Genomic DNA, 25,278 nt, shown 5'->3' on the forward strand with positions numbered 1-25,278 from the left:
CACTACATTTTTTTTTTGGATTATTTCAAGTCGATGAGGTTGAGTTTGGCCTTGGACATAGGGAGATTGCAATGGGCCTCCCTGCGCCTACCAAGGCCGTTCTCAACCTCAATAGCTGCTCAAGGCCATTATCATCCTCCAACAAGGACCGTGAGGCCGCTTTTGGCGTCAAGCGGCTCCGCTTGGCCGGATTTGTTTAAAAAATTTTGGTTGAGAATTTTTGGTCTTATTTATTAGTATTTAAAGTTTACATGTTTAGAAAACTATTTTTTTAGGCTTTACGAAATATAAATTTGATAAGTTGGGGTAATAGTAAAGTTTTTTGAACTTTTTGAAGGGTAGAAATTTCATATCGTCATTTGTGTTAAAAATCTAAACGGAAATGGAGGTTAGGACAGAATTTTCCATACCCATGGGTGTTTTATATTTTCCCAAAATTGTGTAATAACGCCCATCCTGGTGAAACACCATGTTGTTTAGAGTGTTACTGTTTATACATAAACTCGAATGATGAACCGGCGCATTCAAATAAATGAACCAATGCGCACATTGAACGTGCAGTGGCGGCAAAATCACTTTTTCACTTCCCTCACATTCTCGCTTCTTCTGGCTACTACTCAGCTAAATACAAATAGCTAATTTGAAAGTGTGAAATAGTTTTGTTTATTTTTTTTCTCTTCACGGTATTCGAAATGGAAGAATCAACTTCACTAGTTTGTAATCTTGGGATTTTGGAGAAGCTCAATGACAATTCAATTCAAGAAATTATCAAAAGCTACGGCGGTTTCTGTACCACCACAGAATCTCTCCTCAACGGCGCCGGTGATCTCTCCGTAGGACCGGAGTTCGTGTTGCACGTACACTCTCTCTGCAAGCACGGCCTCCAATCTCTTGTTTGTGACCACTTTCTTCTCTCTTTAGAGGTATCCAATTCAACCCACAACTCTCACCAGCTGTAATTGTTTTATCTATCTAGATGTGCAAGACGTGTTTGTTGAACTGATTTGAATATGTTAATCAACTGTTAAGATCTTGCCATGTAGAAATTTTGGTGATTTTAGGGTTTCAGATGTTTCAAAAAAATTGATATGTAGCTGTATGTGTTGATTCATGACAGCAAGCTTTTGAGAAAATTGGCGTGACAAATTTTTGGCGGCATTTTGATTCATACAGCAAAGTTGGAGTGCTACAGAAGAATAATTCCTCTGTATGTAACATACGCGGTTTAAAGATTCTATTCTTAGTTATTTACTAGGTATTTAGTGTCATAATTTTTGCTAATAAAACGCAGATTTATGATGACGAGGTTCAGCTGGTGTTATGTAAAGCTTTAGAAGAAATGGCTTTGGAGAAACAGTATCAGGAAAAGTGTTTGTTTATGCTTGTTCATGCTTTACAGTTACACAAGGAAAGTATGTTTGAGGGAAAACAAAATGCAGATTCAGAAAGAGCACATCTTTTCGCTAAATATCAGTTAATGGTATCTTCGGTTCTTATGGCTAGTCTTCCTCTACATTTTCCAGGTATGTGTATTTAAAATGGTTTATTGGGTTGTTGTAGGTGTGGATAAGTACGTTGATCTAAAAATTTGTAGATAATAAGTACTATTACTTGAGGATTCTGTTTCTGCTTTGTTCTCCCCGAATCTGTGTTTCTGGTAACGTTTTGGTAGTTAAAGTTCAATGAAGTTCTTTATGATGTCCACAGACATACTCCATAGGTATTTTAAGGGAAAGCTGGAGGAGTTAAGTAGAATCATGGATGGTGACTTAGAGGGCAAAAATGAATTTCAAGGTAAAGACAACATGGATTTAGATGAAAAAGGTAAACACAGGACAGGTGAAATGGATATTGATGAAAGCTATAACCATGGGAAATTTTCAGAGAAGAACAAATTGGTGAAGCATATTGGGAAGGTTGTTCGTGATCTTAGAAGTCTTGGATTTACATCTATGACTGAAAATGCCTATGCGTCTGCCATCTTTTCTCTTTTGAAGGTTCGCACACTTTTTATTATGCATAGATGTCTGGTGTAGTTTATTCACTTTATTTAAGTTTCATTGTCCTTTTGTTATCAATATCATTTCTGATGACCACTTTCTATATTGATGTAATATAAATACTTAATCTACTAAGAACTACTTTTTCTTCTGACATGCATATCATCTTTATTTAATTTATATTTTCATTTTCATATTGGATAAAGTATGTTTCTTTGTTTGAATGGCAGGCTAAAGTTCATAATCTGGCTGGCGAAGATTACAGGAATTCTGTTTTGGAGTCCATTAAAGGGTGGATAAAGGTTCTTCTTAGCATTTTCTCACCATATATTTGGGGATTCTTAACTGCATCACCTTAATTATTTGTCTTTATAGTTTGAAGTATATCTTTGAAATAATAAATGTTGTCAGCAATTCATGAAATTGGCTTTTACATTGTCAGTCTAGTATGTTACGTCATAGAGACTCATCAAGTCATTTTGGGTAATGTCATTCATTAACAAAATGACTAAGCTCTTATTAAGGTATTTGTAAGGCTATGTTGTTTGATTGACTGAAGAGAGTAACATCATACCATACCTATGTTTAATATTTCCTTCTCCTTTTCATCCCCGTGCACCAGTTCAAATAACTTAAAGGTGCTGATTTAAAAGGTTATTTATTCTTTGGTTTTCTTTATTCAGCTTCTTAAACTTCCATTTAGCATTCTCTCTAGTTAAGTTTATATTATCATGTGATGGTTAGATGACTTCTCTTACCTTGAGGTGCTTTGCACAGGTTGTACCTCTTCAATTCTTGAATGCACTTCTTGCTTATCTTGGTGACTCAATTGGTTATGATACTCCTTCATCTGGTCTGAAATCACCTTTAGCTTCACACCTGTCTACTTGCTCTTCTGAAATTGACACTCCTTCAGAAGGGCTCATCAGATGGCAATTGCGGCTAGAGTATTTTGCTTATGAAACATTGCAAGATTTAAGGATAGCCAAGCTATTTGAGATTATTGTGGATTACCCTGAGAGGTAATTCTTCATCTAATTTCTCTCACAAATTCTTAACTGTAGTTAAACTATAGAAGATCCAATAATGGCTAACTGGTCTGGCATTATAGTTTCATTTCAATTGGGGGAGAATTAAGTGCTGAGAACTGCATTCTACGTTAGACTAGAACACAAGTGCAGTAAAATGGGTGTAAGTGTTTTATACAATTACTTGAAGAACCCAAATAAGTGATAACGGTTGTCATCATGTTAGTAACAAATGTACACAGGACAGCTGTTGCATAATGGAACATCATTTTAAGTAACTATATTTTGCACTTGGATTTAAATTTTTCCATATAATTATTCGACTGTATTAAGTTGTACATTATTGGTGTAAATAGAGTTGAAATGATGAGTGAATTTTAATTAAAATTAGTTATTGTTATTTAGTGTAGATATTGTTATTTAGTGGCGTCATTGTTTCTGCATGATGTGGTTTAGGTTTGATCTGTTTTCTTTTGCAACATTCATATGTTTTATGTATTTGAATGGAGTATATCTTGGTGGAAATTGACCTTGGTTAGGCGAATGATTTTTATATTCTTTATGCTTGATGACTGCTGTTGCATACCACATAAATGCATTTTCTGTGGTAATTGTGTTACATTGTGCAATTTTTGCAATTTGCATGTAAACCATGAATAACTCCTTTTGTGGCACAAATTGGTAGCAGAGCAAAATGAAATCATATAATATGAGGTGTTTTCCTACCTCTCTATAAGCAGTATATTTAGTCTTATCATAATGTTGTTGGGCATTTAATGTATCAGAATTATTATTTGATTGTTGTAGTTCTCCTGCCATTGAAGACTTAAAGCAGTGTCTTGAATATACTGGACAACATTCTAAACTCGTTGAGTCTTTTATTTCTGCACTCAAGTATCGCTTGCTCACTGCGGGTGCCTCAACCAATGATATATTGCATCAGTATGTTTCAACTATTAAAGCTCTTCGAACTATCGACCCAACTGGTGTTTTTCTTGAAGCAGTTGGTGAACCAATAAGGGACTACTTGCGGGGAAGGAAAGATACCATAAAATGTATTGTAACCATGCTTACTGATGGGACTGGTGGGAATCCAAATGGATCTGCAAATACTGGGGATAGCCTTCTTGAAGAATTAAATAGAGATGAAGAAAATCAAGAGATTGCTGGCATTGATGATGATTTCAACTCTGATGACAAGCAAGCATGGATCAATGCTGCATGGTAAGTGTTGCTATCATTACTGTATTCACAATTGCTATGTTATTAGGCTTTTTGTGGGTTATGGGGTCAATATTGTTCAATTCAAGCTTACAAGACCGAGTATACCCTATTACATCACTTGCATGTTTTTCTGCACGAGCTCTGCATTTACAGCTGGGAGCCTGACCCTGTAGAAGCTGACCCCTTGAAGGGTAGTCGGAATCGAAGGAAAGTGGACATACTTGGCATGATTGTCAGTATAATTGGTTCAAAGGATCAACTTGTCAATGAATATCGTGTTATGCTGGCAGAAAAACTTCTGAACAAATCTGATTATGACATTGACTCGGAGATACGCACTTTAGAACTCCTCAAGGTAAGTGGTTTGAATATCAAACATCTCTAGTGCTTTTTTATTCAATTTGTGTGAACTGGGTGAAGTCATGTTTTAGTTTTGTTGTGATATGTTCATCCCTGGACCACTTAAAGTGCATTATTTTTGTTGTATTGTCATTATCCAGATACATTTTGGAGAGAGCAGCATGCAGAAGTGTGAAATTATGTTGAATGATTTGATTGATTCAAAGAGGACAAATACAAATATTAAATTAACCGCTGCCAAGCAATCTCAAACAGGTATGTTTTGTATTTGTAAAGAGTGTTGCCTATCGTGGAGCTTTTGGGGCTCCCCTTGTGATGATTTCTGAAACACCAAATTGTTTAAGAATAATAATAAAATGGATAAAAATCTTTTGAAATTTTCTGAGTAACTTCAGTGAATGTATTCTTAGGTGCTGAGCTGGGGGAGGATGCAGTATCTCTGGATATTCTTGATGCGACAATCATATCATCAAATTTCTGGCCTCCAATGCAGGTGTAGATAATTATAGTTCTTACAATGATCTCAATCATTACTTTAACTGATAAGAAATATTATTAACAGAATTCCTTATGATGGGAAAGGATAGAGGTAGTGGAAAAAATGTATTATCTTAAGCTGTTGTTTTGGGGGGTGGGGGGTAGGGGGCTTGAAATAACAGATATGGCATCTATGGCATGTTCTAGAAGCTCAAGGCGCCTCAAGACACCATTCCATGTGGTTCCCTGGTGGAATATAAAAATTATTCATTCGCTTAACTGATTGACAACTCCACTGCAAATCTTATCTTTGCTACTAAACTTTCTTCTGCAATACACTTTGTCTTGGCTCATATGAATTCAGCATGTTTGCATTTTTTAATCTGCCATTCACAATTTACTTTACATTTCCAGATCAAGATTTTTCTGCAACAATAACTTTTCTATCTAAGTATGTCTCTTTGCGCTTTACCTGATCTTTAAGAGAATTTCAGGATGAAGCCCTTATTGTACCTGAGCCTGTTGACAAGCTTTTTTCAGATTATGCAAAAAGGTTTAACGAAATCAAGACCCCTCGTAAGCTACTCTGGAAGAAAAATCTTGGTACAGTAAAGGTTGGTTTCCTCATATTTATACAATGTTCAGTGATGCCAATATGAATGATTATTTTTTATGGTTTCACCATTGTTTAAACCCGGAAGAAGTTTTTTTCCAAATAAAAAGTTCACTCTTTTTATCATGGGTATGCTGTTTCAGTTGGAGTTGCAATTTGAAGATAGAACAACGCTGTTCACGGTGGCTCCCTTACATGCTGCCATTATTATGCAATTTCAGGAACAAAAAAGGTAACTTCAGGAATTATCTTCATTTACTGTGTTTTTTGCTGATGAATTGATAGTATGACATTGTTATTCTACTGTCAGTTGGACTTCTAAGAATCTTGCTGCTGCTGTTGGGTTACCAGAGGATGTACTGAATAGAAGGATAAACTTTTGGATAAGCAAGGTTTGTTTAAGCTTCTAATATATTTCACAATCTAATTTTACTCTGTTAAAATCCCCTCTTTATTTTTTCTTCTTTTCTCTTCTTAGACCTTGTGTTTAGCTTTGATTGAAACCCCTGCCTGATGACAGTCAAGTTGAAGAAGGATACATACTTTCAATTAATTCTTTTTTCTCAACTAGGGTAAAAGTATCTTATTCTCCTGTTAGACACTGTTAGTTTACTAGTTAGCTTCATTTCCTGACACTTCACATTATAACTTGAATACTAAAGGTTACTCAATCATTTATTTGATTTTTAACTCAGTAGAAGTGTGTACTAGAAGAAGGTTCATATCAGTTTCACTGATTAAGGGAAGCTTTCTTCGTTATCTGCTTGAGTCCATTGGCATGAATCTTCATTTTTGGTCTTGTGATCATTGTGATTTATGAATCATCTAATTATTCACTTCGATATAGATCCAACTGTATATCTCTTCACCACAACTAGGTGGCAGTGCCCAATTAGTACTGAGCTGGCTTTTATGGAAGCTTCACTAACACATATGAAAATTTCCAAGAACTGTAAGTAAGGTGGTTAATTAATAACTTCTTACATCCAGGGAATCCTTTCAGAATCAGTGGGTACAGACTCTAATGATCACATATATACGCTAGTGGAAGGCATGGTTGACAGTAGTAAGAATGGTGGCAATAGTGGGAGTTGCGAAGAGCTCCTAGTGGGTGATGATGAGGGAGAAAGCACTGTTGCCTCAGTTGAGGATCAAATACGTAATGAAATGACTGTATACGAGGTAGGTGATTTGATGCAAATATTCTTTATATGCTATTGTTGTTACAAACGATTGTTGTGATATATATATATATGGTAGAACTTCTCTATAGTGATATTCTATATAGGTATAACTTCTATGTAATCATACAAAATTCTGATCCCAACTTGGGTTAATTATAATTAAGAATAAACTCCACATCATAATAAATTATAATTAGTCTAGGTCCGGAACTTGCCTCACATAGTAATAATTATTAGTATATTGCAAAAAATATATACTATGCTACATTAAAGGTTTAAGATGAAATAAAATATTTATTCAAAATTGTTTGAGACATTTGAATTGGTTGAAGATTGCATGGTTTATGTTATAGTACAATGTATTTATAGAATTTACATTGAGAGAAAAACATTAAAAAGAATGCAAAATTTTACACTTTTAAGATGACTTTGCATATTCCCAACACTACATAGATACATATACTAGTTTTTTGAAACTATGTGTGTCTCTTTTATCAATGTCTATACCTTGGATTTGATATGCTCCATTAATTAATTATTAATGTAGTGTATACTTTACCTCCATACCACTTGCATTAAGAATAATTAAGTCAAAATCAATAATTTTTGTAACTGCACCTCTATTAAATTATAACTTCTTCATAGTAATAAAATTAGTTTGATATATATATATATGTTCATGATGATTTATGATTTTCATTCTCATATAAATTGGAAGCATGGACTTAAAAGATAAACTAGCCATTTCATCATGGCTTATATGTCCTTAAAGACTTACGCGTATATAATTTTTTTTTTCTGACTCATTTAAGTTCAAGTAATCTATCAAGTTGAATAGAAAGTTCTCCACATGGCACTCTCATACTGTTTGGTAAATTTTGAATTTGGTTTGGTTGTTACCTTGAGGCAGGATCAGGGGAAACTTTTTCCCAATCTTCGTGAAATTCTTCAATTACCCTTTAGATTCCAAGGACATTTTTAAGTTCCAAATATTTACTTGATATTTGCTGGTAAAATTTATGCTAACTACACCACTACTCATGGTCCTATCTCTCACACCCCCTTCCACCCGCTACTCCAACCCAGCCTCCTGCCCCTTTCCAGCTTATCTTTAGATTCTGGCTCTGCCTCAGCCCACATCATTGCCACATCAATTGTAGCACTATGGCAGTTGCCAGCCCTATGCTGCACTTAGAGTCTGCACATATAGAGAAATGATTGCTCTGAGAATGTGAAAAACAAATGATAATTTTATGAGCTGGATAATAGTATGGTCATTTAAGAAAATATTGAAATATAAATGAGCTCAATTGTACTTTGCACATTTGAACTTCTCCATTTTGACTATTGTCAAACCTTTCTAAGTCATATCCGGTTTATTGTAGAAATTCATCTTGGGAATGCTCACAAATTTTGGTAGCATGGCATTAGATCGAATTCACAATACTCTCAAGGTAAGAATGGTTTTGACATATCCTCATAATCAGAATATCAAATAAATTCAATTGATAAATTACAAGACACATGTTCCAGATGTTTTGTGTAGCTGATCCTCCTTATGATAAGTCACTCCAACAACTGCAAAGCTTTTTATCTGGACTTGCGTCTGAAGAGAAGTTGGAACTTAGAGATGGAATGTACTTTCTGAAGAAGTAATTAAGTAAAGAATTTTATTACATCCAAGTCCTGTTGCACAGGTGAGATTCTTTGAGAGAACTTTTGGTCGTAGATTTGAAATTTCTCCTCCTTATCTCTTTAATTATGAGAAAGATATTGCGTTGATGAGATGGCTATACCAAGGGAGTTTTTGGTTGTCACAGACTCTTATGGTAGAGGTAGCTTTCTGAGGGCAGGGCAGCTTCATGGCAAGCTTGTGTTCCCAGTATTTAGTTGGGATGGCCTTTTTCATCAGTAATGACTTACGCGAGTTTGGAGCATTTTGGTGGCTTTCCATATTTAGTTGGAAGTATTCTCGGAAATACCCTAGATTGAAGAAGATTTCTTCGTCGTTTTTCTAACCGAAGACAATACTCGGAGGCACACATACTCAAGGATCCAGTGATTGACTGTAAAAGAAGCTTTCCGTGTTTTAAGATGCTGTAAATTGCTGTTTATGATGTTTCCCTCTTTAGTATTCAATTAGTTCAACTTTACAATTCAGAGGGGAAGGTATTATGCTGTGAATTGTATAATGTAGACTGCTATTTCTTATTGCCTCATCGGATAGACGGTAGTGTCTTCTCAAGACCACCTGGCCTCCGTCGCTTCAACATTGTTTTTGTATGATCTATTAGCTATATTTCTTGTTTCCTTGAATGCAAGTTTCTCCCCCAAGCACATTTTTTGTCGAGCGGCAATAATGTTGTATCAACAAAGGGCATTGCGGAAAGCATGGTGCATGTCAAAATAGGGGAAGGCAAATGGAGGATAACAAGAACCAAAGGTAAAAGTATATTTTGATTTACATGACATATTTCTTGAACTTGAATTCTAAGTTGTGCATAACTGATGTGATGCGACTTTAATTTGGAAATATTGTGGATAATATACTAGCAAAGTAAATGGCATGACAATTTCACATGGAAAATATAAAATTTGTTACTACTTGACCAGCAAGGCAAGATTCTCAGGGGTCAAATGAGATTGTCATCAATTACTTCATTCAATTCGTCTGCATCTTAACATCAAAACTGTATGCCTCTTTTTGTGCCCTAAAATCTCTGAAACTTTTGACATTTCTTGAAATTGCTAGATGCAAATCTCTCAGAAAAATGGTTCAGTTTCTAATCATCAGCCGTAGTGTCTCAAGTAGTTGCGAGAGGCAGTCCCATTACTAGCTTTCTATCACTACTCAGTAGTCTCTTCTCTCCGTTTAAAGTTGTAGGCTTGTAGCCCATTAGATGTATCAAACAAAGGGTTTTTTATTTTCTTTTATTGTAAACCTACGTGCATTTGAACTTTTTGTAGTAAGTATAATAGTATATGTTGGTAATCCTAAACTCGTGTGTTTCATCCTTTTTTATAGTGGTTACTTGTTGGTTTTAGAAATACGATCCTAACTCTCATGTGTTTGACCTTTTTTTTAGTGAGTACTTGTTTTAAATAATATCTTTAATTCAACCTTCAAATTTATTAACAATTTCATCAATTTAACCTCTAAAAAATATAAGAACTTCTCTATATTGTTGATAGATTTTGGATGTTATATTGATTGAATTTAGGTGAATAGTAAAAATATCATTTCCTTTTGACTAAATAGAAAACAAGAGTTTAAAACATCTCCAATAGTACTCTTTACTTTAAAGAGCATTTTTCATATAAATAAAAAATATTTTTATTAATTTATAAATATAAAAAATAAATTTTTTATTCAAATTCAATGCACTCTTTAAATTTAATGAATATGTTTTTTATTTTTAATAAAGAGATTTATCAGAAGAGAGAGTTAATAAATAAAATGTATAGAAACTTGTAGTTTATAAATTAAAATTAGGATAAAGAGTGAAATTTGATTATCTCGACGTGGAAAGTCAAACTCACTTTTTAATTTATATTTAAAGAATAAAAAGTCTATTGAACTCTTGTTTTTAATTTATGGATAAACTCTTTATAATAAAGAGTTTGAATCATATAAAGAGTCTTTTAGAGATGCTCTTAAGGTTGCATTTTCAAAATCAATGAATGCCTCACTATAAAAAAGACCAAACGTTTAGGGATTAGACTCGCATTTCTGAAATGAGCGGATGCTTATAAGAAAAAGCTCAAACACACCGAGTTTATTATAAAGAATTTATCAAACAAACGCATGAGGGTTTACTATAAAGAACATATAATGAAAAAAAATTAATCCCGCAACATGTATAAATATAAGCCAACAGATATTGTACCATCTTCACAATTTACAATACATACAAACAATCAATACTCCTAGACCAGATCCTATGGTAGAAAGATTAAAGAGCATAACTAGCTGAACTAGTTAGTAGCCATCGGGTCTTTTGAGATCTTTCGAGGTTAATAATGGCATTAAAAAAAATAAAGAATAATAGCATCAAGATTTCTGTTGGTCCTGTTTAACACGCTGAAATTTGTTATTCCGAACTGGGGAGGTGATACAAGATATTTACTTTATCTTGCAATTGATTACGACATATGCTCAGAAGTGGCTACAAATTGAGTTGTGAAATTCGTCATGTCTTATTTAGCGGGTTTGCTACGCTGTATAGGACAGGACAAGATCTCCTAATGGCTAACCTCAAGGGTTTGTTTAGTGATCATGAAAGTTTGCTTCCTTCATTTACTTTCTGGTTTGAATCACCTTAAAATATTAGACTTGTAGAACATTCAATAATTGGAAGATTGATTTAGGTGTATCAAAAAAAAAAGATATGTTAAGGCTGCATTATTTCATTTAGCCAAGTATTTGATATTTTGATTCATTTTTTATGTCATTTCATTTATGGCAAGAGATTTGTACTGTATTGTTTCTTTTTGGATTTTTTGGGGTTAAGTTAACCACTTAAATAGTTTTATATAGAACGGTAAGTTATCATTTGTACATTTATAAATTATAAGTTGTTTTAAAACATTCAACCATTTATATAAAAATAATATTATTTATACAAACTCTTTATATAAACTATTTCATACAATCTTATGTGATATAAAATGAATATATGAATATATGTAAAAAGTCAACTCATTAAATGCTCAACAATTTAGGTGAATGATGTGTCAATTAAAGAGTGATAACACATAAAGTTGTATGAAAAAAAGTTTGTACAAATAGTATTACTTTATTTTTGAATGTCACACAGAAGGATTTTCATAATAAAAAAAAAATTAATTGTATCAAATTGGAGAATTCTTCTTGGTGATTTCAAATAGTAGAATTTATTAGACGATAAGGATAACAGTGTTCCTATCAAATTCTTCAACACCAAACCGCAAAGTCCTACCATCAAAGCTAATAAATTTTCCCATTTTTAGCTCAAACAGAAGAATTAATAAAAAAAAATCCCGGCATGGCCGTTGCCGTTGGAGAATATAAAAAGTAAAAAAAAAAAAATTATGTTTGTAATATGACCGTTACAAAACCTCAATTTTAAATCTACGCATAAGCATTACCTTTCAAAGACTCGAAAGAGATCTTACACTCACCAGCCACCATGAGAGACGAAGAACAGCAGCTCGAAACTGCAGAAGAGCTGATGCAACAGCTGAGATCAAAAGCTACCGAGCTCCTCCTCAGAGAAGAATGGGAACAGTCCGTACAAGTCTACTCTCACTTCATCAATCTCTGCCAACAACAAATCGTAAAAGCAACCCATGATTCAGCTCAACTTTCCAAACTCAATAAATCCCTCTGTTTAGCTTTCTCCAACAGAGCCGAGGCACGGTCGAGGTTGCGAGATTTCAATGAAGCACTGGTAGATTGTGAAGAAGCATTGAAAATAGAGACTACCCATTTCAAGGCTCTGCTCTGCAAAGGTAAAATATTGCTTAGTTTGAATAGATACTCCATGGCTTTGGATTGCTTTAGAGCCACTCTAATGGAGGCCCACGCTAGTGGAAATCTTGAATCTGTTAATGGATTTTTGGAGAAATGCAAGAAGCTTGAATATCAATCAAGAACGGGTGCTTTTGATCTCTCAAATTGGATCTTAAATGGGTTTCATGGAAAATCTCCGGAATTGGCTGAATACATTGGTCCTGTGAGGATAAAGAAATCCGAGATTAGTGGACGAGGCCTCTTTGTGACAAAGAATATTGATGCTGGGACTTTGGTTTTAGTCACTAAAGCCATAGCCACTGAGAGAGGTATATTGTCCGATGAAGATTCAAGTGAGAAGGTGCAACTTGTTATGTGGAAGAATTTCATTGATAAAGTTAAGGAACGTATTTCAAAAAGTCAAAGGACTCACCACTTGATTAGTACATTATCTAGTGGTGAAAATGAGGATGAGCTAGATGTTCCTGATACCTGTCTGTTTAAACCTGAGACAGAAGAGAGTAGCCACTCAACTCAGGAGATTGATATGGGTAGGATTTTGAGCATTTTGGATGTGAATTCTCTTGTGGAGAATGCAGTTTCGGCAAAAGTTTTGGGGAAGAACAGAGGTCTTTATGGTGTTGGGTTATGGATTCTAGCTTCATTCATAAACCATTCTTGTAGTGGTAATGCAAGGCGCACACATGTGGGTGACAATATCATAGTTCATGTTTCTAGGGATGTGAAGGCAGGTGAAGAGATCACATTTGCGTATTTTGACACGCTTGTACCACTGGAGAAACGTAAGGAAATGTCCCAGTCTTGGGGGTTTAATTGCTGTTGTAAGAGGTGCAAGTTTGAGGAAGGAATGAGTTCAAAGTCAAAGCAAGAGTTGAGGGAGATCGAAATGGGAGTTGAAAGAGGAATGGATGTAGGAAGTGCAGTTTATAGAATGGAGGAGAATGTGAAAAGATGGATAGTAAGAGGGAAAGAGAAAGGGTATTTGAGGGCATCATTCTGGAAAGCATATAGTGAGACATATGGAACGGAGAGGTTGATGAAGAGGTGGGGAAGACGAATTCCAGCAGTGGAAGTTGCGGTAGATAGTGTTGCTGAAACTGTGGGTAGTGATGAGAGGTTGTTGAAGGTTTTGAAGACAAATGGTAGTGGAATGGTTGAGATGGAGAGAGCAACCAAGTTAGCAAAGGGTGTGTATGGAAAGTTGGTGAAAAAGCAAGCATTGAGATCNGCATCATTCTGGAAAGCATATAGTGAGACATATGGAACGGAGAGGTTGATGAAGAGGTGGGGAAGACGAATTCCAGCAGTGGAAGTTGCGGTAGATAGTGTTGCTGAAACTGTGGGTAGTGATGAGAGGTTGTTGAAGGTTTTGAAGACAAATGGTAGTGGAATGGTTGAGATGGAGAGAGCAACCAAGTTAGCAAAGGGTGTGTATGGAAAGTTGGTGAAAAAGCAAGCATTGAGATCTCTTCTTGAGATGGACATTTGTTAACGTTTGTTTACTTGTGAGCTCTTTTTCATTCATCTTGTACACAATTTTGTGACCAACAACAATAATTTGCTCTCTCAAATGTGTAAATTGATTCCGCATTGTTAGGGCTGGTTATATCCTTCTTTCTCTTTTTTGATTCTACTAACTAGTAGAGTAACTTTGTCTTCTCTTCTATCAAGAGATCGACAAACCAAATTTCCCACGGCGAGCCATGGCCTAAACCATCTTGTTCATAGTTTTTGTTAGGCGAAAATCTAGGCCAACGAGTGGCCAAAAGATATTGAAGCTATCGCACTAGAAAATAATTTATTTGTCATCTTTATAATATTTTTATAGTCATTGGTATGAAACATGGTAGTGAAAAACAACAATAGCAAGAACTATAAAAAGGTGAAATGTGTGGTATAACTGCAATTCAGAAGTTCACTTAAAAATAAAAACCAAACATCTCTAGACCTCAGATGTTGGACATTCTCACTAACTTATTATAAAGAATGCGGTCATCTCTGCCAGTGTTGCTCTCAAGTAATGCACTTTGCACAAGTTCCTAATTCACCACAGTTCCAAAACATGAGTTATGAGTACCATAATAGGAATTTATATTTATATTTAAAAAAGAAATTGGAAGTGCCAGAAAGAAGTTTGCTGAATTCAAATTCTCACCTTGACATCCCTGTGAGAAAGGAACTTCCCCAAGTTATGGATAATCAACCTCATGTCTTCAACCTGAAAAGGCAAAAAATACACTTTACAACTCTTCATCGTGATTTAACTGGACAACATAAGCAAAAGTTTTACTCACCCGTATGTAGCCGACTAGATTCCGGTCAAAAAACCTGAAAGCCTGCAGCAGATAAGAATAGTCATTAAGTGAAGAACAAATACCCCTACTTACATGTTTAACTACTCGTATGGAGGACAGAAGGAGAAGATTTGGAAGTTTTCAGGAAAATACCTGTAATAGTTCCTTATCAACATCCTCTTTCTTCCCTGTCTCTACCTTTCTCCCCCTTTTTTCATCCCTATCTACATCAGACAAGTGTTTTGTCTCTGTATCTTCCATTTTAGTTTGCTCCTTGGTACATACATCAGCTTCATCCTTCAAATTCTCAGCATCCTTACTAGGCTCAGCATTTGCATCCGTTTTATCATTTTCTTCATCATTCTGTAGTAAAAGACGTTCCCAAACTTTTTAGTGAAAGGTTATTCAATAGCATTGACCAAATATTCAATTCTAAATTAAATATACCACTCACCAATTACATAGTAATTAATCAAAGTCCTCTAATGAAAATAACAAAAATGTGTGGTAAAAACGTCAATGAAAGGTGTTATAATTAAAAAGTAAATCTACGTCCCAGGGTGTAACTCTTTCTTGACAGAATATGTATACACCTTGAACATTCCGAATTGATTAAAGAGTATTAAAAGAACATTTTTCTTAATATTAACACATACATTGAAATTAATTAAAAAAAATGGAAAGAAACTAGAAATACCGACCTCATCAGAAGAGTTCTGTTGAGAACTAGCATCTTCCATTTCTTCACATTCTTCAGGATCTTCCTCGGGATCTTCCTCATCTTCGGATTCCACATTTAACTTTGCCTCACCAACATGATCAACAGAAATTTCTTTCTTTACCATAGTTTTTTCATCATCTGGTTGCACCGTATTTGTTGCTTCAGAATCTGTATTCTTATTTTTCAAGGTAAGCTCAATTGTTTTCGGACGCTTTACTGGTGATGTTTTTTCATTTTCCTTCAGCTGGACTTCATCTCGTTGCCTCTTACGTTGATTCCTTTTGGCCAGAAATTGAATGCGTAGTCTCTAAACAAGCGCAGTGATAAGATGCCTATTATAAGGAATTAAATTATATAAATCTAAAGAATAAGTCAAAAACAAACCTCGAGAAATGCTAAAAGACGACAACCCATTTGATACTGAAGCCTTTCATACAGCGTTTCTGCAAATAATGAAAGCTAAAAACACAAAAAAAACATTGTTGGCATCAGAAAAACCTGCTAATTCATTTCAAGTACTTTGGAAGCCAGATAGAATACACTGGAGGCTCAAGGCAGCAAAAAGTGAAAACAAGAAAACCTACCTCAAAAGAGGATTCTTCAATGTCCTTGTCAGTATAGTCCAGAAGTGAATCCAGAGAGAGTGACAAAGAACGCAACTGTAGCAGTAGGAACACACAATTAGATAACATGTACAAGCATTATATTAGATAAAATGCACATGCAGAATATTTACCACTGTTCATAAATCATAATCTACGTACTTTAGAATCCTTGTTCCATTTAGTCTGCAGAATCAATCCAGGATGGCGAGGAGGTTCCTCAGGCTTTCTCTTTTCTTTCACTTCTCTAGAATTACTTCTAGAGTCAGCTTTGCCATCTATGTCCTTCTGTGCTTTTTCATCTTTTAATTTTTCCACTTCTTTAGATTTTATCCTGTTCCCATTATAGTTATCCTTCAGAGAACCTTTATCCTTCCCAGCCTCAGTCTCTGCATCAGCTCCCTTTCCATCTTTCTTATCCTCCTTTACGTCCTTGATTTCTGTTTTACTTAAATTAGTCACACCAGCTTGTTTCTCTGTTTTCTTAACCTTGCTTAGCTCGTTCTCTGCATCAGCTGCCTGCCTCCCTGCATTTTCTGATTCGTTCTGTGCCTCAGGTACCTTCCTCTGATCCCCATCGTCATCTATCTTACTGTCACCAACCGCATCACTAGCTTTTCCAGTGACCTTCCTTTTCAGCACCCTCTTAATTATTTTTTTCTTTCTGGTTGTTTTCACAGTGGTATCTTGCAGAGCTGCAGTGCTGCTGGGATCTGAATTATCCTCTGGTTTATCATCAGAAAAACCCATTTCCTCCTTGGCTTTCACCTCAAGCTGGATGCCTTTGTCTTCATCCTGAGTAGTTTTCCCCATCGGTACCTTTTTCACAACCTTCTTCCGAGCAAAAGTTTTAACTCCAGCAGGTTCAGCTGCAGGTTCTTCCTGTTGACCTGAGTTCTCTGATTTTGCATTATTCTCATCCAGCTTTTCATTCTGGATGCTGTCAGAATTCTCCAAACCTGCTGCCTTATCAGTGACCTTCTGCTTGACAATCCGCCTAATAATCTTTCTCTTCCCAGGCTTTACACTGCCAGCTGTCTGAGCACCAGCAGTTTCTCCCTGTTCTTTTCTCTCAATATTTTTGGCACCCACACCTGATTCACTGCCATCTGTTTTTTCAACTTTCTTGTTACTCCCATAACCTTTCTGGTTAGCTGCATTACCTTTCATATTTGAGCCACCTTTTTCATTTTTGTTAATATCAACTGCCTGTCCAGAAGATGATGACTCTTTCTTTTTTTCAGATTTGTCCATCCTTTCAACATTTTTTGAAGAGTCCATTTCTTTATCTGAATTTTCAATTTAAACAAAGAATATACAAAACATTGTTTAGTGATCCATCTTGGTCATTGACACAAACAGCAAAATTATGAATGGCAATGCACTAAGAAGGAATCCACATACTGCATTTACCTTTCAGTCCATCCTTCTTCTCCCTAGATCTCTGTAAGAATAGAATATTTTTATATTAGCAATGTAAACATAACCATCATGCTCATGCTTCCTTTTCTTTCTAAAAGGGTTTGCGAAAAGAAAAAAGCAATCAACAGTAACTAAACCAACCTGTTATAAGGTTCCTACCCTGTTAGGAACCTTCAACTTATACTACAATGTGTTCAACTTGAACAATGCATGCAAAAAAGAGTTAAACACAAATAAACAAGGATGACATAGGGGCCATTTGATTCTGGTTTCTATTCCAAATTCCAAAGTATAACACATTTACTATAATTATTCTTGTGGTACCCATTTCACGGGCATCAGAGTTGTGCCAACTTCAATAGTTTTTTTCTTGGTCGATTATTTCAACAATTCCACTCTCATGATTGTTAACCAGATCAACATTATGTTCCCTGGAAATCCCTATTGGCATCTAGCTTAACCTAAAGTGGGGTCATGTACCAAAAATCGATGGTAAAAAATTTTTATGAACATTTGAATGGCACACTTGACTACCTAACAAAAAAAAATTCTGAACACTGTGTCAGGACATGCATACAATAATAACATGTGCACTCATGTAACTACGTTTGTATTTGTGTCTATCTGGGTATTAATTTCATTTCCTTAAACAACTGAGCATTAGAATATATTGACAGACAATACAGTTCCAAAAGCTGAGACCAACAAACCTCTTTTCTCAAAGAAAGTTGACGTTCTCTCTCAGCAATGGCCTTCTTGTGAGCAAGCCATTGTGCTCGCCATGCATCCAATGAAGGAAGACATTCGGACAAATCTGGAACAAACAATACAGTCACCTCTTTATGGCTAAACAGCCCATCCTTGCCAACTCTATCATAGTGTATCTGCAGTTTTCCCAGTAAAGAAGCAATTGAAATTAGCTTCCTAACATAATGCTGCGCCCCCCCGGGGATGCATACACAAAGTTTAATTCAAGTAATTATCACTAAGAAGAAACAAGAAGCTACCTCAACAAACCGATTCCAATTACGACAATTCTGCAAATCAAGTTGAGCCACATCCTTTGCATATCTACAAAGTAAATATCAAAAGTGCAGTTGATAAAAGCATCACATTCATATATTTCAATACAATCAAGAAAGAAGCAAATAAACTAACCTAATGGCTGTTTGAACTAGAGAGGAATCATCAACCGAAGGGTGCCTGCCATCAGCAAAATGCCATGGTCCACCAATTGCCATAAAAGAGTGATCCTTCTTAAGAACAGCAAACCTAAGGATATTGCAAATATGGGGTATGCGGTCATCAGAACTCTTTTCAGATGACAGCTCTTCAAGAGCATTCCTACTAAGTCCGCTCATCAGAATGATCTGAAACAGTGAGACAAATATTATTACTCTAAAATAACAGACCATTGAAACAGTTATGAACATTAAAGCACAACAAAATACTCAGAGTACAAAATTTTTATAAAATTAAAATCATGCATCCATCATTACAAAAGAAAGAAAAAAACTATTAACATTATACACATAAAGATGTAATTTAATGCAGAAAAAACTATTAACTTTATACACATAAAAATGTAATTTAATGCAGTGGCTAAAACAACTGTCACATGTTGTATAACCAGGAAGCCCAAAACGAGCATTGTCAAATGTAGAAGACAAATGGATACGTACAAGCAGCTCTGCTAGATCAAAAAGAGACTAGTAAAGGGGATTCAACTTGTATCAATTGCTCAAGTAGAATAAGGGATGATAGAAAGTAACTTCAAATGCAAAGGAAGTCTTCCCTTATATCCAAAACAAAAATATGAAATGAAATATTGCATTTATATGTGTAATGTAAATGGTTTCTCCATAAAAAAGAAAAAATAAAGAAAGAAAGAAAGAAAGAAAGAAAAAAGCATCATTTTCAAAACAGATTAAATTTGCGCTTACATCTTACACAACACATTTTACAAAATAACAGCAAGACTTCAACTACTTGCTTAAATCTCTTGGTTAGTTATTGCCCCCTTTCCACCCCTGAACCATCCTTCTAAGTTCTAGTTAGTCATTATAATCATTTGGCAAATAAGAAATGAAAGAAATTGCAGGGATTACCATAATGACTAAACCAAAATGAAAGTGTATCTAAGTTAAGATCAACCAATCCAGATTGCAGACCACATCGGTACCAGCAAATTGCACAATGAAGCAACAACGAATTAAGTATTGCCAATTCAACCCAGACAGTAAAATGTCATATGCTTAACTTCACAGATACTGTCCTATAGGCAATAATCAAACAAAATAACCAGTTCACTAGGAACACAAATAAAGTATGTTGCTCCACCAACCTTTTATTACAAATTTAAGGAACATGACATATGAATTCAAGATTCCATGCTTTTAGGAAAAAGCACCAACTCTTTTATTATAATAGTTATCTATTCATGGCTAAACAAACCATAAATAGCATTAAAAATGACCAATTTAAATCTAATGATTGCTCAACAAATAAAACAAAATATAATATCCAACTAAACTCCATCAAAAATGATCTCAACTTAGGCTGAAGAACATTGTCAAAAGAAAAACTCCATATTGAGGATTATATCACATCATTTTGGGGTCAACTTTTCATGCAATGCAAGAATGAATCAGGTGCACTGAAAATACAAAAAATTATAAACAAATCTACCTTAGCATTCCATACTGTACTTCCATTTTCTGATAATGCCAGTTCTTCAGTCAAAGGCTTGATTGAAGGCTCTTTCGGGTCAACTACACTCTCTTCTTCAATGAAATCATGCTCAAAACTGTCCACAGAAGGTATAGCAATATTATAATTTTCCTCCCTTATTAATGCTTCTATTCTTTTATACTTTCCCAAATATATTACAATGTTCATCAAGTTGGTTAAAGAAAAGTTTCAAAAAATAAATTCATTCCGAGATTTTAAAACTCATTCCTTTCCTGTGATTTTGTTCAGCAACCCAGTCAATCATTTACATTTACAAATATACAGAATTACGCTGGCAAGTATCATCAATTCTGTAGTTGAAAGCTAGAAAATAACCAGAAAAGATAAAAAATACAACACATTCCAATAAGCACAAAATAAATTAATGAAACCTATTTAGCAAATACAGCATGTAAGGGAATGATTACCTAACAGGAGTATGAATCGAGAGTTTAAGATCCTCCTTCGGCCAGTTCACAACAATCTAAAAGAATTGGAATGACAAGTTAACATCACTATTCAATTATCCAAACTTGATATCACATCCAACGAATATAGAATACAAACACATACCTTAGAAACTTCAGGAGAAACAAAAAGCTTGGGATATCTCTTATCTATTGATATATAATCTCTCTCCACATCTATCAAGCCAGATGAGTTAACCTGCAAGTGGATAGTATTATACACCAGCATAGATAAAACATACACATATTCAGTAAATTAAACATATACATGCATACTGCAAACAATTTGACTAATACAAGTATAGTACTGCTGTCACTTCACTTTTCTTACAAGGAAGATTCCTCAATCGCAATATCAGTAACAAATGCTACTAACAACTGTCCAGCCCATCTTAGAAAGCATAATACCACACAATTTCTGCATTCATGCTTTTGGAGGCTCTAAAAGTTTAGCAAGACCGTCCACCAAAAAAAAAAATGTTGATCAATGCACGTTTCATTGTGAAGGAAGAAGAAAAGAAGACGAAGAATAGGAGAAGTATTATAAGATGACAAGCCCTATTGGACAGAAGACAGAAAAAATCCCAAGAAGATGACATCAGACCTGAAGCCAAATGACCAGTCAGACAGTATATAAAAGAGGAGAACCCCACCTTAAACAAAAGAATAGGAATTTATCTATGCTGTAGAGATCTAAGCAAAAATGCTCAAACCTGAGCCAAAGTCCAAAAGGTAGCTTTTTAGAAAGAAAATCCCAAGTGAGAGGGACAATAAGAATGATCAAGATGAAATGCAAACCCCACAGAGAAAAGAGAAGATCCGTGAAGAGGAAGCAGTTCTTATTATCATCGCATGACGAAGCTCTTGTATTGTTTTTTTTACCTTGCAGACATATTCTCTCCTTTTTTCTTTAACAGGTGAATGACGCCTTCAGCATAACAGAAGAACAAGTTAGTTATGAGGGCTGCATGATACACAGGGAGCTACATATTCAGAACTACACAAGGACGTAAAATACAATATCAAGATCCACCTATGCAAAACTTCATGACGTGGTGAATCTCGCCGCAAGGATCTTCCCTCCTTTGTTAAAGAGGGACCACGGCGGTCCCTAGAGACTCTTGGTGGAGTTCGTTCACGCTTAGTTTCAATCCCACGTTTGCGCACTCGTTCTCTCTCCTTCCGACGCTCCAAAACACGTTCCCTTTCTCGTTCTCGTTCGCGTTCTCTTAGTCGTAGTCGTTCTCGTTCTCGCTCTCGCTCCTTCTCCCTCTCTCTTTCTTTATCTCGCTCACGTAAATGTTCACGACGACGTTCCTCTTCCCTTAGCTCGAACTCCCGAAGATAGCTTGCTCTGTCATCCTTGTGCTCATCAATCCTAGGATGACCACCACGTGAAAACATGCTACCAGGATAATCTGGGTCAATAGATGTGGCATGAAGTCCTTTTCCTGTTGCATAGTCCCTACCAGGAGGTAAACTCACTCCATAACCAGGGTTAGCAGAACTTTGTGGATACATGAGATCATCCACATTTCTCCTCGGAGCTGCCCCTAATATTGATGGAGCATGTTGTCCACTATATGAAGAACTAAGCAGAGATAAATTGCGAGGATCAGCATCCATTCTTCCTCCATAAGGCATAAGATCTTGAGTGGAATGACGACTAGCAGTACCCCTTGCTGCAAGATAATCAGCTTGTCTGCCAGAAATTTGTTAACACTCAGTGTAACAAGATATATATTACCATCCAGCACAGTTACCAATGAACTATCACCACAAGGGATAGACCAAGGATATCATTTAAAAGGAAAGGGGGACCTCGGCCATTCATTTACAGAAAAGGTTATTAACTGCAAGTGGTCACTGGGAGCTTATAAAAAGAAATCAAGCTTCATTTAAATTGGTCATGCAGTAAATATATATCACAAGAAAATACCTGGAGCCCCCGTCAAGAGAGGAAGATTGCAAGGATTGAGCTTTCAGCAATTGTTCTTGTCGAAGCAGTGATGCCTGATCAATGCGATCATACATCTCAGACTGACAACAACAGGAATGATTAAATTTCAGATTCCAAGTAAATTGTTAAAACAAGCCACAAGCAGATTATATTCAGAAAAGAGAACAGAAAATAACAAAAACTTCATAAAAGCCTGTCAAAAATGCAACACCTGATGCTGATGACCAAAACTGACAGTTTCAGCAAATCGTCCAGTAGATTCGCTTTGCAAGTCCCTTCCCATATAAGCACTCTGTCGCTCACCATATTGTCTTCTGTCAAATGCAGGATAGTCAGGGATCTTCTCTGCAAATATTTGATCACCTTTAACACCATATCCATGGCTTGATGATGAAACATAGTCACTAGATGCAAATTTAGGTGAATCTGGTATAGCTGATGCATAACCACCACGACCTTCCAAGGCTGATGGTCCAGTCCCTTTGACATTTATAGCAGGAACCTGCAAAAGAAAAGAATATCATAAAGTTGTGTATAATTAATAAATTATATACCTGAGTCAAACAGATGAATGCCAACAGTGCAATTGAAAATTACAGCTTTTATGGTTTTGAAGCATCACAAGCAAGTATAAAGGGGTCGTTTATCTGATAAAAGTGTTGAGATGATTTAATACTGAAATAAAATATATCAAAAATGAAATTTAACATATGGCATAAGGAATAAAAGGCAAGCTAGTAACATTCACAAACAAACAGAAACAAAAAGGTGGAACAGAACCCTGAACCATTAAACTAAGGTTTTATAGTTATTATGACCAGACCAACCCAACCGCCTGAAGACGAAGTCATTAATTATATCATTTTCAGGTTCAGTATTCTCATAAAACCATATGGGCAATAGCTCCTCTCAACGAAAGTCATAACGAAAATTTTCAACAGGTAACAGACAGCTGGTTGGGGTGTCAAAAGTACAAAGCACCTCAATTTAAAAATGTATTATACAGTAATACCAACTTATGTGGGAATTGATTTAGAAAGTTAATTCACTTATCACATCAGCCTATAATTAAGGAGATGCTGCAAATCAACTGTCAAATGGGTTTGAATATAAAGTTGGGTTCCCAACTTTGTCTACATAGCAATATTGTATATTGTATTATACTTCCTATATATACAAAGGTTTGCTTTTCTACATTTTGATATTTTCTTGATAATTAATTCTTTAAATGTATATTCAACATAATACAAAAGCAAGTTGACTACTTATCGCAGCAGTGCTAAGGTTATGATAACCATGTAAGCCTTCATTTCCATCAAAAACTATGCTAAGCTTTGATACAGCAACATAAAAAGAGATTTAGACAATGCAGTTAAAATGACTAACCTGTTGTGCCCCGCTTAAAGCAACAGAACCATAAACAGAGCTATACTGACCCCCATAATGAGGTGCAGCAGCAGTATGGCCTCTGTACCCACCAACTTCTGCCTCCTGAGAAGTACCTAGCATTGAGGAATGCCGAGATGACAAAGAAACTTGAGAGCTTCCCTCTGGCACTCCAACAGAACTCCCAGAATATCCAGGTCCCAACTGCATTATATAAATACATTAAAAAGAGGGACCAATTGATACCTTTAAATCCATGGTCCGTGACCACTCACAGGTTTTAACAGAGGGTCAATACATATTAAAATAAAGCAAATAAACATAACTTATTCAAGAATACAGCTTATTAGCGCATGTTTCACGATGGACAAAGTATTTATGTGTTTCTAATTGAGAAAATCATCAACAAAACTTTAACTACAACAAATAGCGGCATATCTCAATACTCAATGTCTATGCATATTGATTCGAAATAAACCCAAATTAAGTTTACGAGCTTTATTGAAATATAAATTAGTAACACATAAATAATTAATTAAACTTACAGTTTGTCCATAAGCAGATTGACCAGCATACGAGGCCTGCCCGTACGCATTACTCCCTCTAGATGAATACATGATACAACCAACACATGCAGTTAACAACAAAACCTGCATTAACAACAAAAGTGTCAATCAAACAAAGTATTTATTTTCCTTTTCTTTGCTTTTCTATCCACTATTTTGTAAATTCTTCTGCTTGTGCGTATTGGCATTCAAATTAGCGACAAAATAAAGAAGGAAGTCGAGAGTATTGAGTCGATCAGAAAAACAAAAACAAAAACGTTAATTGAATGATGAAACTTACTGTGATTGATTCACTGCGAAAGTTTTATGCTTCAATGGACAAAACAATAAAAACCCTAACATATAGGACGATAGTATTGACGACTAGATTAAAATAACGACTCTACTCAGGTTCGCGGCTTTAAGGGAGCGAGTTTGGGTTATCGGGTCGAGTTTGAAAGATTTTGGAATTGGGCTCATTTGTAGAAAATCTTGTCTGAAACCTGGGACCAAAGGGCTCCTACCAACACAAATTCCTTATACCCACCAAAGGTTAAAGGCAATTTAACCGTTAGTGATTTGGGTGCATTTAGTTGTAATCATATCGCAACTGTAGCCCAGGCCAGAGTTAAATTGGGTTAGAGGTGGACGATGATGGGTTTTGAAATCTGGCCGTGAAAACAAATTAAACATTTGGGTGGGTTTAGTAGGTCATATTGCATTGTATTAATTATTTTGGGCTTTTTTGGTTGC

General features: G+C 35.5%; 3 protein-coding genes across 5 annotated transcripts; 2 read left to right on the forward strand and 1 right to left on the reverse strand.

The window, feature by feature from the left end:
• Positions 1-692: 692 nt before the first annotated feature.
• LOC116146686 (anaphase-promoting complex subunit 2-like) lies at positions 693-9,038 on the forward strand. Its single transcript, XM_031432109.1, has 17 exons — positions 693-923; positions 1,118-1,207; positions 1,292-1,523; positions 1,708-1,997; positions 2,231-2,302; positions 2,778-3,022; positions 3,836-4,252; positions 4,406-4,607; positions 4,753-4,867; positions 5,023-5,105; positions 5,584-5,703; positions 5,846-5,934; positions 6,013-6,094; positions 6,693-6,884; positions 8,272-8,340; positions 8,420-8,583; positions 8,707-9,038. The coding sequence occupies exons 1-16, from the start codon at positions 693-695 to the stop codon at positions 8,540-8,542; spliced, it is 2,652 nt and encodes an 883-aa protein (XP_031287969.1). The 3' UTR covers positions 8,543-8,583; positions 8,707-9,038.
• A 2,912-nt stretch (positions 9,039-11,950) lies between these two features.
• Positions 11,951-14,083, forward strand: LOC116146683. 2 transcript variants are annotated; one of them, XM_031432103.1, is made up of 2 exons: positions 11,951-13,551; positions 13,765-14,083. In XM_031432103.1, the coding sequence occupies exons 1-2, from the start codon at positions 12,055-12,057 to the stop codon at positions 13,888-13,890; spliced, it is 1,623 nt and encodes a 540-aa protein (XP_031287963.1). In that variant the 5' UTR covers positions 11,951-12,054; the 3' UTR covers positions 13,891-14,083. The 2 variants fall into 2 exon arrangements, with proteins under 2 accessions (XP_031287963.1, XP_031287962.1); XM_031432102.1 differs by having other exon boundaries at positions 11,951-13,386; positions 13,627-14,083.
• A 159-nt stretch (positions 14,084-14,242) lies between these two features.
• On the reverse strand, positions 14,243-24,925 carry LOC116146667 (protein SHORT ROOT IN SALT MEDIUM 1). 2 transcript variants are annotated; one of them, XM_031432082.1, is made up of 22 exons: positions 24,827-24,925; positions 24,526-24,630; positions 23,981-24,184; positions 22,806-23,096; positions 22,574-22,674; positions 21,668-22,336; positions 21,517-21,562; positions 20,741-20,833; positions 20,596-20,651; positions 20,126-20,243; positions 18,596-18,807; positions 18,445-18,508; positions 18,148-18,321; positions 17,429-17,459; positions 16,178-17,304; positions 15,998-16,072; positions 15,798-15,872; positions 15,394-15,720; positions 14,846-15,055; positions 14,693-14,734; positions 14,554-14,616; positions 14,243-14,437 (listed from the first exon to the last, which is right to left on the reverse strand). In XM_031432082.1, the coding sequence occupies exons 2-22, from the start codon at positions 24,595-24,597 to the stop codon at positions 14,348-14,350; spliced, it is 4,140 nt and encodes a 1,379-aa protein (XP_031287942.1). In that variant the 5' UTR covers positions 24,598-24,630; positions 24,827-24,925; the 3' UTR covers positions 14,243-14,347. The 2 variants fall into 2 exon arrangements, with proteins under 2 accessions (XP_031287942.1, XP_031287941.1); XM_031432081.1 differs by having other exon boundaries at positions 17,420-17,459.
• Between the last annotated feature and the right edge of the window lie 353 nt (positions 24,926-25,278).

This window comes from Pistacia vera, unplaced genomic scaffold, assembly GCF_008641045.1.
Source record: "Pistacia vera cultivar Batoury unplaced genomic scaffold, PisVer_v2 Contig481, whole genome shotgun sequence".
In the NCBI taxonomy this organism is placed as follows: Eukaryota; Viridiplantae; Streptophyta; class Magnoliopsida; order Sapindales; family Anacardiaceae; genus Pistacia; species Pistacia vera.